The 13,695-nt window shown below is 34.1% G+C and overlaps 1 protein-coding gene across 1 annotated transcript in view; it reads right to left on the bottom strand.

The window, feature by feature from the left end:
* Nucleotides 1-7,040: 7,040 nt before the first annotated feature.
* The window catches only part of LOC140149206 (solute carrier family 12 member 8-like), a 64,143-nt gene continuing 57,488 nt past the window's right edge, over nucleotides 7,041-13,695 (bottom strand). The window contains exon 13 of the mRNA XM_072171422.1: nucleotides 7,041-9,800. Within this exon, the coding sequence (XP_072027523.1) occupies nucleotides 9,629-9,800 (172 nt within the window). The 3' untranslated portion in view covers nucleotides 7,041-9,628. The remainder of the gene's footprint in view (nucleotides 9,801-13,695) is intronic.

Raw genomic sequence — 13,695 nt, 5'->3', positions numbered from 1 at the left:
TCAGATTTAATTGTTTTGATTTGCTTGTTTCTGTTCCTTTTATGTGAAATGTTGTTGAATCATGGCAAATTAACCGTTACACACCGACATCGCCCGGTTAATAATTACATAGTACAGCCAGAGACACTCAAATGAATACACGGGATCGATACACATAAATGTGCTATGCACGATTGATATTCAGACGATAAATCTTTTGATACCGGTGTGGAAAATGATGAATATCTCCCGTAAATGATTTCGTATAAAGAAACCAGATGTGGTTCCTTGCACTTGAACATATCGTTATGAATACGGCAGACGGCCGAATCCGGATTCGTCTTTTGGTAAATTTATTTTACGAATGCATTACATTTGAATTAGAGAACAAGGGATCAATGCTGTACATGATAGAGGGCAGCATATCATTTTTTAACGGAGACCAGATGATAACAGCATAAATAAGTAATCAAAAGAGGGCGGCATACAAGGTTAGTTGACGGTGCATCACAGTACGGTCACCGACGGCAACCGTTAAAAAATCGATATGCTGCCCTCTATAGATATAGCATTGATCCCTTGTTCTCGAATTCAAATGTAATGCATGTGTAAAATAAATTTACCAAAAGCCGAATCTGGATTCGGCCGTCTGCCGTATTCATAACGATATATGTTCAACATATATTATCGTCGTTAGGTTGCGCTTTGAAAAACCAGCGTGCGTCTTGAGCTGAAAAAGTAACCAAAATCATCAGATTTTATATAGCGCAGCGTAGACCCTCGTGGAGGTAGTCTCGGCCCAGACTGTATGTGGCTATCACGAACATACAGGATCGACGAGTGTCAGACCGACTGACACAAACTGACTGTGTAGGAGACTATCGTAAAGGCAGTTAAAAGCATATGACAATGGCGTACATGTATGCTCGCTGACCGTACAGAGGTCAGTCACAGGCTAATGTCATTAGCCTTAATCGGATGTCCTTCAGCCTATCATGTGTTTTATAAACTGGTGGGAACACCCATTCGTGGCTGTGGATTCACCCTACCATGGCATTTTCTGCCATGAAGATATCGGGACGATGACACTGTGCGTTACACCCTCGCTACTTTTTGGCGAGGGGGAAGGAAGAAAGAAATATTCTCAGGTGGGGTTTTGAACCACCGACCCTTCGGGTGCCAGGCATGTGCACTGGCCTACCTTGCCACGGGGGTGTAGCTTGCCCAGCCAAGCTTTCCGCGACCATATGACTGTTCGCATGATGACATCACATGGGATACCTGTCTGTACTTCACCATAAATGCGGTGTCCAATGGGCTATTCCATTTAAAATCCACACTACCCCTGTGGAAGATTTTGGAAATGAATTTCAGATGGAATTAACACTTTAGGCCGCTCCATTTAAAACTCACCCTCCCTCTGTTGAATATTCAGGTTTTTTAGAGGGTGTATATGAAATTCAAATGTAGGTGACTAATACTGCCTTCATACACTCACAGAAATTTCCAAGATGTTCCACAGGGGGAGTGGATTTTAAATGGAATAGCCCAATGCGTGGTCATGTGTGTTCAAATTGCCAGAAATTCAATGGTTAGATGGTCGCACATAATTGGTGTTTTTTGTAAAAGTAAAGTCCCTCAGGAATAAATTTGAATCTATCAGTGATAAACTTACCCTGCTAATTTAAATTCCCTCAAACCTAAAAATATTTCATGCTGCTTGTTTTCTAGAAACTTGCCAATTACTAGTAATACATGAGAAATAGCCTTTACTCAGCCATGCTGAAAAATTTAAAAAGATTTGGGTTAGGTTGAAAATATCAAAATAACAAGTCTAGTTAGTTCAACATGAGTGAAGGCTATTTTCATGTTGATAATGAAGTACAGGTATTTGGTTTCTAGGGGAAAAAGCAGTATGAAATTATTTAGGTATGAGGGATGTTCCTTACCAAAGGTTTCCTAATAAAATTCAATGTACAAAAAATGACACAAAGCAATATTAATGTGTACAGCACATTTTATTCTCAACATGCATAACAGGCACAGTAAAACAAACTTGTTACACTGAAACTATTTTGGAATGTATCTATAATCTTATTTCCCATGAAGTAATGTAACCTGTTTCTATGGTTATGTAACATTGCTGTAATTAACACATACGGATGAATCATAGATAACTAAAGACAGGTCCTTTAGTATGATGACTATAGAGGGCAACATTGTTTGCCAATGTTGCTGCCTGCCCTTGGTAAATCACATAGGGCACTTGACAGGTTATAATATCAATGATTTATAGTCATATGGTATTCATCAATATGGTAATCACAGCAATATTTACTACATTTGTGCTCATATAGTAAATTGCAAACTACATGTACTACTTTAAAGCAAGTTTACAATAATTGTCAAAAAGCACCAGCATATTGTAAGATGTGCATGGTCTAATTTGTCTTAGCTTGTTTTGATATTCAAAACAGCAAACCTGGACACTAAAACAGATTCTTTTCTTCATAAATGTATATTAAGCAGGGCCTATCTTTGTTGCTTATTTTTTTCTTGAATATGGGTCCATAATTAAAGGAAATTTTAAGTAGCCCTGTTGTTCTCCAATATGGCCCAGCCATGTTAAACCTTGGAAGGTCAAAATGATCCCATGGCTATAACTTGCAACTAAAGTTGCATGGATCAAGAACACATATGCCATCTCTATGAGTATTGCCAAGTATGGATTTGGAGGATCTGAACCCTGTAATTGGTAGGTAAACTAAGACCATTGAGTTTGTTAAAGAATGAATTGTTCCAAATCCATACTGGTTTGGTTTGATTTACATTTAATGAGCTGAGAGCAGATCTCCAACTTACTGTACAAGTAAAGAAAATTTTAAAACAAATTTAAGGGAAAAGCCCATTTCTTATTAAATGAGTGATCAGATTAAGACAGGTTATTTAAGTGATCTGGGCAAATTTAAAGAACTGAATTTTAAGCCTGACTCTACACTTTTGCCTCTATTATAGTACTTGCTATAATACTTCATACACTGTATGATATAGCTGCTACAGCAACTACACACCAATAAACAAGATTGCACAAGAAATAAATGTACTGTAGTCTGCCAATGTAATACTTTCATTATACACAGTTTACGCTAATTATATATTATGGAATGTTGACCTTCAATGAGCACTTAGTTCCCATTTCACAATGTAAGAACAATGCAAATGGAAACAAATACAATAAATTATAAATATAGCTATTAATATTGTGCTAAAACTAAAACAGGTATCATAAATTTTCTTTAAAACAAATAGTACTATGCTTCTATAAATTATCTGCTGCAATAGAATCAAAATTGCATCTGTGAAAGCTACATTGTATTATTACACTTCAATTTGGTTTGATATTATCTGAATTCCTTTTGGAATGTTAACAAATAATTATAGAATATTCAACATATATTTTACACTATGCACACACACACATCTTTATTTTATTATAATCTAATCTAGAAATACTGACTTTAGTCTTGAAATACAGACTGCAGTCTATACTGACTTGTCAGTATTTGTCCTATATATTCTCAGCAAAGTATCACCACCCAGGGGTGCCACACTTTACCTACCCATGCTTCAAATTACATAATCAAGTGGCAAAGATTGAATAGAAAAGCTCTCTTAAACATCCCAATACTTGCATTCTTTCTAGTTTTCAAACATTTTCAAACATTGTCTGGTAGATGAAAGAAGTAACGTAGATATGAAGCAGGAACGATCAAGACATAGTTGAAGGAGTGCTACATTCACTCATATTCTATTTTATGAGCATTTAGCCCATATAATTAATTCTAGAAACACTTAATCTTGCAGAACGGTTGCATCTACATTCCATCAGAAAGCAGACAAGATTTGAAAACATCAAAACTTTAAAATGGGATGGCTTTGATATGTCACTTTGAACCGACGTATCAGATACGTCTATTCAAGGAGCATCAGAAATGTTTTGCTTTACAGCAGAAACTGTAAGTTAGATGTAATTTAAAGAGAACTATTAAAACTAAAAATACTTATAAAGAAGAAAACCAAAACTGATTCAAACTGATGTAAAAATGTGGCACTCTTGGGCAGTGATATGCTAAGTACAACATTGCACTTTTCTCAACAAAACTAAATAAAACATCTAATTAACCAATATCTTTATATACATATATAATTTAAAATACAGCTTCAGAATTTGTCTTCAATAATTATGACAACATCCTGATAATTGCATCTTTTATACTAAACTTTACATGGAAAACAAACAGAATCCCTGATTAGTAATACTTCATGCAACTTTTAACATAAATTACGATAAGTTAATCATTATGAGAAAAATCCCATAGAAAATAAAAACTGCACTGTTATTTGTGCTAAAATAACCCACAATAGCCTCTTGTGAAGCTTATTTCCATTAAGATCAATTTGAACACATGGGCAGGTTGGGGATTCAGGGGGTTAACACCCTATTCTTCTCAAAACTGACTGCAAGCTGTACTGGTATGGCTCCACTGTACACAAGACCAATGGCTTAACATCTCTCATGGGTTTATTCTCTCATGGTTCATTTAGCCAACTCTTAATGCACCATGAGGATTGCACTGCCAGGAATCCAACCCAGAACCCTGTGCACCAGAAGTGAGAACTCTAAACCCCTGAACCATGCTGTCCCTCTAAAAGAAGGCTGCATGTTGTTCTTCCAATAAGTTGTTTTGAATCAATTAGATGTAACAACCTTAAATTACCCATAAATATAAATATGATTAAAAAACAAACATGCAGGCATTAACTAATCTAATGATATTTCTTATTTCAATTAGTTTTATGTTTATAACAGGCTTATTTTGTCCAATCTTCCAGCAATAATTAATTTGATGATGCTCTAACTACAACATTACCAGATTTTCTAAATACATGCATCATAAGCCCGCACAATAATTGGGGGACTTATGATGCATGGACACATGACTAAAATCAGGGATGTATGTTAACTTGTTTGGTGAAAGTGAGCCTGACAACAAAGTTGACATTGGGCTCATGTTAAAACACATACTTGATCTAATGTATCCAGCATAAGATATTTTGCTCTTTGCATTGCTGATGTCATCAATACACATTTGGAATACATGAAGAAACAAATATATATTTTAACAAAATGTCAGAAATATTAACTGACAGTTTGAAAATTGAATGAATTAAATATAGAAATTATGGGTTGTGAAATTATACAATTTAGCACAAAAATCAATTACAACATAAAATACATCATAATATAACTAACAATCAAAATGATAGATTGTCATTGCTAAGTGCTAGCAACTAATAGCACATACATATATAATTGATAATTTAGTACCATTTACTTTTTTGGTTTATACTTCTTGCACACAAGCATGTTTTAATATACTAATAAAGATAAATCTAGCTACTGTATATTCTCTAATTAACGACCAGTCTATTTAATGCCCCCATGATTTTTGTGATGGAAAGAGCCCTCAAATAAATGCCCCTGATGAATTTTATAGAAATGTCCATGCCACTGCATGCAAGCATGGTAAGTAAGCTTAACACATGCAGGCTATATCATGCATATCACAAAATTGCATGGACAAACCCTAAACTTAAATTTCCACCCAATTTGGTGCCACATTATAGTAGAATATTCATATATTTAACTAACTAAATTTCATTCTTGCATAAAAATGCACTTACAGATCTAATTTTGTAGTATTTACTGATAATATGTGACGTGTCATGTCAAAAGGAGACACTTTTGGGCAGGTTATCAATTTTGAGGTTTTTACATATCTTAAATATAGGAATATTTTGCTCCACAACGCCGTTGCCCCCAATAAAATCGGACATTCCTAAGCGTAGATATTGAGTTCGTAAGTTATGGTATCATAAAATTGGAAATTGAGATATCGGCCTTTAAAAATATTGTTGACAATGTTGAGAATAGGAATTACCTTGAAAAATGTCTCAAAAATACAAGATGCCAGTTTTATTCGGTCTGAAACTATCAGACAATATTTTAAACATTAATAACATCACAAATTCGCAACAAACCCAAATTGTGAAAAAAAATCACCCGGGCAGAATTTTGGCTATTTCTCCATTTACGATCCTGCCCAAAAGTGTCTCCTTTTGACATGACACGTCACATATATGGTCCTGCATGGGTGGTGTCATGTTGTATTTCAAGTTTAGGCTCTTGCCCTTTGACTTTGCCAAGTTTTCAACAAAAAGATCTGAGTTACCCCTCAATAAAATTGGTCTAATAGAAACAAATTATATACCCTCAATAAAAGTAAACTGCTAAATATCTTTATTTGATATACACAAATTCAATGTTGCTTTCTCTCAACTCTGTTGTATGCTCACACAAACACCCCCCCCTCACACGCCGCACCCCCCACCCCACCCACACACATCACTTTGCTAATCACTCCCACACTATATTAAGTAGACTATGAATATGATAGTTAATAATAACTGCTACCATGCTATCATACATACACTTGGTGTGAAATTCCTGTGAAACCACAGTTCACACCACAGTGTTTAATTAAGTAAGTAGTTTCTGTGCCGCAGACATTCATCTCCAAGAGATTCAGTCTTCTGGGGTTGGGCTTTAATGCTAGCCCACAATTTTCAATCAAATTTTATACTACAGATATACAACTACCAATACTAAACTAAATATATAATATTAACCAACACATGAGAATTGAGTGACAAACCTGTCATGTACAAAGAACCCAATAGACCATTTCAGCAGCTGATCGACAATCTTCCGAAATTAGTCCCGAAAGATGACGCATACCAAAATATATTCAACCAATGAATTTCTGGTCATTTGAATGCGTATTCCACCCCACATTCAATACGCTGCATCAATTTACAGCAACGCTGTATGTGATTGGAGTTAACAATCAATCATGCGCTCATCGAACGCTGTCACCAGTGTGTGATTGGTTGTGTTGTTTTTGTTTACCGTGGTCAGGCATGATCGCTATTTTTTCGTAAAAATATCCTCCTGAAAAGGTCTATTGACCCATACTTTGGTTAATAGAGACCCTACAAATGCATGTTTGATACATATATATTATGCTGTACAGTCATAGCTTTGACATCTATATATCTGTCTAAATATATTCTTCTACCCTGTCATGGAATTATAATATAATTAGTATAAAGTGAACGGTATGATACAATGAAATGGATAACTCTACAGCTGCACATCAAATATATAACATTGATGATAGTTAGCCCATCATTAATAGTCTTATACAATTTTTGCTGAGTTGAAATGACTTATTTTCAGTGACTATTTTCAGGGTTTAACTACAAGTACGAAACTATGGAGGCCATGTTAGTGGAATATCAATAATTATACATGTACTGATTATAGGCAGATTTATATATGTAGCATGATGAGTGTAAGTCAAAAGGATTGTCATATGGGTTCTTATCAGGCAGGATTAACAAAACATTCGGTCATTATTTTTGTAATTTTTCATTTATAACTGAATACCATATTTCGTCAAATAAAAGTCCCCAGGGGCGTTACATTTTCCCAAGGGGGGCGTTTATTCAAGGTCAATTTTAGAATGATAATTCCCGTTAAAATCATTAGGTAAACTTAACACTCACGCTAAAATGACGAACTATGAACTAGAAACACTGACTTCTGGTTCACTTCCGGGTTTCCAATCCAGATTTTCGCCAAAAAGTGACGCTATTATCAACCATGTGGGCAACTTGGTAAGCTTACTACACAAGATAGCATGGAAATATCAGCATTTTTGAAACATCTTGGTTGAAAAAAGTGGTGGGGGCGTTTATTTGAGGGGGGCGACTATTTGACGAAATACGGTAATTCGAGATAAGCTGACTACATTATAAGCAACAGCAGGTCTGCAGCAGGTGTATGTACAGCATGGATAGTAGATACACAATGTACAATGATTACAACATGCGGGAATTCATTAGCACAAGGTTAAATGTGTTGCAAAAATACTCTCTGAGCTGCCAAGGCATCTCATTGGAAGATCTATACATAAATACATACATCAATATACAGGGAGGCGACACATACATCAAATTATCAATCACTACCAAATTCAAAGAATACAATTTGGTGTTATAAATAAACAATGTAATAGCTACATGTATGTTTCATGTATGCAAAATATGTCATAAGGAGTATTAATCTAATTCACATTCAATTACAATCTAACATTTATTAAAGCAAGTTTAAATAAAGTATGGGCAAGTTTAACTTACGTAGTACTCTTCAAAATTGTTTTCAAAAACTCTTAAGCACTTGCATATGTTGGTTTATACACCAACCGATAATTAGATGAGGATATTTATTACTAGCAAATAATATGGTTGAATGCCCAAAGGCTACCCTCCTGTGTTCACTATGATATTCCTTGAATCCCATGTTTTTATACCATAAAGTTCTGAGAATGCTAAGAGCCCTTTCACTGTTTATGATGATGGTAGCATGCTGCCCTTAGCTAGCTCCAACTACATCTAAGCCCTGTATGTAAGCAATATTATTGCTTACTTTACCCTGTTCCTTGGATGTTTTGATCCGTGACACCATTCTTGATAAATACGAAGTCACTCAGATCAGACTCCTATGCTCATGTCTAACAAGATCCTATGAAAAGGGAAATTCCCTAATACTTGCCATCTATGGAACACACTAATCTAACATCACACCAGGAGTAATGAATACACAAATGTTGGCAAGATTTTGGCTCTCATAAATTCAGTACATTCTAGCTACTAAAGTCGGCTATAAGCAGCACATTATTGTACCTAGGAACTGACTCAATATGATGTAATCATATATTTACAATAATGTATCCATATATTGATATATGTTGATGGAGCCTAGGAACACTGTAGATGAATAAGGTACAGAATATTTAAGAACCATGCTAAGTATAATTGACATCCTTTCCTAGTATAAATCTCAACAATTATTTATTTCCCAGTCAAGTTTGATGCCATGAAATTATATTTCAATATTGACTAAAAAACCTGTGTCATAACAACTCATTTACTGCCATGCAGGTAAATGCTTTCCTTTAACCACTGCATACATTCAGTAACAAATTGCATTTTTTAGAGTCTTGAAAGAATCATTTCAAATGCCCTGTAATGCATACTCTGTAGGCATGTAAAGTTATAGCAAGTTGTTGTAAAAAAGGATAATTTGGTTGCTTGTTGATTTTCCATATGTGTACCATGATAGGGGACTGTCCCATATTCCCACATAGTAGTAGTAGTAGTAAATCTTTATTTATTCAGGGTTACTCAGTTCAGTAATACAATACTGGTCTCCCATGCGACCCTGATTGATATAGATAGACTGATATAGATACATTACTGTAGACGCAATCAACATCAGTACATACTTAAGCTGACTTTTATCAGCTATAAGCTTGATTTTATCTAGAGACAAATACAATCTTGGGTTAAACAGAGAACTAATAATACAATGAATCATCACATCTTGAATACATCTACCTATTAGAACAACAGGAGGATACAAGTTATATTAATGAACAGCAACTAACAGCAGTCAGCAACTTCCTCATTGATTGTATTCATAGTCTCCCATTCCACGTGACTCATTCACCATAGCTTGATGATAGGGGGCTCTTTGGGCAAAATCTTCATTATCTTCTGTTAGCTGTTCTGTGGTGATGTTTGGCTGAAAGTTTGAAGAGTTGACGATCATATGTTCTTGAGGAGGAGGACCTCTTCTGTTGATGACAAAAACACAATAAATGTTTGAATTACTAGTTGAGCATAATTTGGAAAGAAAATAAGTTTTAATTCATTTGGTTGCAAAAACTGACATTAGTTTGATGTACTACATACTGAAGCGAGACAAAAAAAAACATTAACATTAAAATGGTCTTTTTTTAATTACAAACATTATACAAAAAGGTTTTCATGGATAAAAAAATATAATTCTCGGTGACTGAGAAAAATCTGGCTTAAACTAGAATTCCTACAACTTCTGTTTCTACCTTCTTCTGATCTATTTTAAATTTTAAAATGTAAATCAAGATGACTCAATATTTCATGGTAAAATCTGAATATGATAAAATCAATTATTTTAATTTGATTAAATTAATCATTACTAAAAGAAAAGTACACAATTACATAAAACACTGGAACTTATGATTTGTTAACACAAAGTTTTTTCCGATACCGGCAGACATCATCAGGTTACTGATTCAGGTCGATGGGTCACGTGAGAGACAATGACAAATTCCTTTCAGTGCCTGGTCCCATGCATGTGAGAGTGTAACCCTCCTCTCTTATTCAGCGATGTGCTTCCAACTCTCTCCCAAGTGGTTTCACACACACTTGGAACCAGTCACTGAAAGGAATTTATCGCCGGCTTTACAAAGACCAACCTATCTGAATCAGTCACTGGATGATCTCCAATAATGGTATTGGATGAAACATCATGGTAACGAAACATAAGTTCCAGTATTTGATTTAATTTTGTACTTTGTTTTACTAACTGGTTGAATAATCTACACCAAAATAGAAAATATATTACATGTAGAACTTTCCTATATCAAAAACTAGTATGGAAAGACACCAATTTTCAATAAGATTAGTAATAGTATCATAACTTCAATGTGCCTTGTACCAAAACTTTTTAATTTGTGATTGCATTCTGTGGCATAAAATGCTTTGTGAATCAAAGTCATAGTGCAAAGATGAAAGAGAGACTGATTTCTAATCAATTTTATACAATACATACCTCACTATAACTGAAATCAAATAACACGAAAGACATCACACGGACAATTCACAAACAATAATACTCAAACAAGTAGAAAAAACACACAATATGGAATCTGAATTTATCATATATAATAAAGCATTTTCTATATTTCTCTATTGCACTTAGACTATTACAGATTGCAAGAAGTATCCTAATTCAAGTTTTATCAAAACTGTTAAAGTTCATGCATAGTAGGTCCATCCTATCTATACATTAAACTATTATTTGAAAGAAGTTAACCTATTGATATGTGACACGATCTGGTCAATGAGGGCCAAAGGCAGCAAATTCAAAATTGAGATAAAGGCAAAAATATGGAGTAAAAAACAATAAAATAGATAAGGAAATAGACATCACATATAAATTCATAACTTTAGATCCAAGTATACTAGACCACTGGTGTTTTCCATATATGATAGCCTAATGTTTGTATAATGATATAATTATTGTAACTCAATGTTCAAAAATGCCTCCTTTGGCCCCCATGGACCAGATCGTGTCACATTTGATCTAATTTAAGGGTTCAGATAACAAAATGTTCACATATCTTTTGTGGGAACTGAGAGCACATCAGACATATCAAATTGCATTTTGAATACAAGGAATGTCCTTCTGATATTAAATAATTTTGTGTTTTTTTAAATATATTTTTGGTATGTCTGATGTGAACTCAGGTCCCACAAAATATATGTGAAAATGTGGCTATCAAGCCTTTAAATCAAAAATCAAATACACTACCAAAAACAATTGACAATAGTTGGTATATGTGTAGCAAACATCCACATACAACTAAGTGAAATTTATATGTGTCCAATTCAGAGTTTGAGCATTCATGAGCTCTGATCATGCAGGGACACTTGTAATGGCATAATACACCTCATGTTCACAATTCTATTTTGTCCAACTTTTTTTCCTAACCAAATTGTGCTATAAAGCAGTAGTTACTTTTTAGTACAGAAAATCATGGTTTTTTTTTTAATTTTTTACATGGATGCCAGTGAACTGAAGTGATTTTGCAGGAAAATCTGAAAAGTGCCAAATTTAAGCTATAAAGCCTCCAAATGGGCTGAAAATAAATAAAAGTTGGAAATTTGGAGAAAAAGTAGGAAATCTGGCATCAGAATTGGGATTTATTGTAATACCTCCATATTCTATGCATACTGCTGGTTTTGATGGCTACATAAAATTATAGTGAGCAGCACATTATGTCGTGTTATATTCCATAGATAAAGAAAATTCTTCAGCTCACTACCATTAGGCCTAAAAAAACTTGTTTGATTGGTGTAACCTGACCAACCCTAAAAGTAGACCCGACCATGACTTTTTTCTCTTTTTTTTGCAAAAAAAAAACCTGCCCAAATTAAATGAAGAAAAAATTAATAAATAAATTTTAAGAAAAAAAGTTCTAAGGCCTTTTTCAAATGCAATTTACACAATTAACAGCTTTACACAAGTAAAAAAAATCCCTACCTACCTACCCTATTTTTTTTTTATGTTACACCAATCAAACAATTTTTTTAGGCCTTGCACATCATTTTCAGAATGTTCCTGATAATCAGCAACATACAAATTGTTTCACTGGTTTTCATCTTACTTCATAACCAACATACTTAATACAAATATAATATAATTTAATCTTAATTGTGACAAATTCAGTTAAGGAATAGCAAAAACTAATAAACTCAGATCTAGTTTGGCATTAGGCATTGTCAAAATTTGAATGGAAAAGTTATGGAACTTAAGATTTTAAACTGTGTGTATAATATGTATACAACAGTCTCATTATAGCAACACACTAGCTGGCCACATCACTCTCTCAGTTCATGTACTTGTACATTCATTTTGTTAACAAGAGTTACTTTACAACATGCAATATATTTAATTATACCATGATACATTGAATATGATTTATGCATGTATAATTGGAAATTTTTTAATTATAAATGGTATTCAACAATACCAGTAAAACTACAAAATGGCTTTCATTAAAATGCAAAGTTTCTAATCTAATTATTTCAGTGACTCATTGCTGTATGCACACTATCAGAAGAGTGAAAACATCATTGGCATGCTTAACTAGCGAATGAGGTAACATCATCATCTGGCAAAGCCTGCTGGTAAGCAGTCTCATTCCACATGAGTCTGGCAGTGACCTGCCTCATGAGAGTGAGGTCTGATGTTGATCATATTGCAACATCATCACAGCCTCATTAGGCTATTCAAGTTGAAATACATACACCCCCTATGGAAGACATGACCTTAATCTTCTATACAGGGAGTGAAAATTTCAAATGGGGTTAATGGGTGACTCCCATTTGAAATCTACACCCACTGTGTAGGAGATTAAGATCACATCTTTCATAGGAGGTGTGTGGGTTTCTACTGGAATAGCATATTTTGATGGTTTAAAGAACAATGTATAGATCTGGTTACATACAGTCTTTGGCCATCATCTGATTTAATTGCCTACCAATAAGCTACATACCTCACTTCCGCCATCAGACTGTTTGATTACGTGGACTGACACTAACAAAGTATATGAATGCCTTCTTGATATTTAGCATGCTGAGTCAGTGTACAACAGGAAAATATATTGCACACACATGAGATATTAATTCATTATCAGTGTCACTCAGTCAATCTTTTTTGTGGGCATAATAATTGAAATTTCACTTGATTAGTAATTCAAAGAAAGATTATTGCACAAAATAATTTTAAACAATTAAGTAATTTTACGGTAGTTACAAATACTTGATAAACGCTATCACAAGCCTTTTATATGAGCTTGCTTTTCTGCTTCAGTCCTATGACAAAATAGATTTAAAGAAAATTAAATTGATAAAAAAAACATT

This window comes from Amphiura filiformis, chromosome 3, assembly GCF_039555335.1.
Source record: "Amphiura filiformis chromosome 3, Afil_fr2py, whole genome shotgun sequence".
NCBI classification, from domain to species: Eukaryota; Metazoa; Echinodermata; class Ophiuroidea; order Amphilepidida; family Amphiuridae; genus Amphiura; species Amphiura filiformis.
Note: the sequence above shows the minus strand (reverse complement) of the source record. Positions and strands in the feature narration are given on the sequence as shown.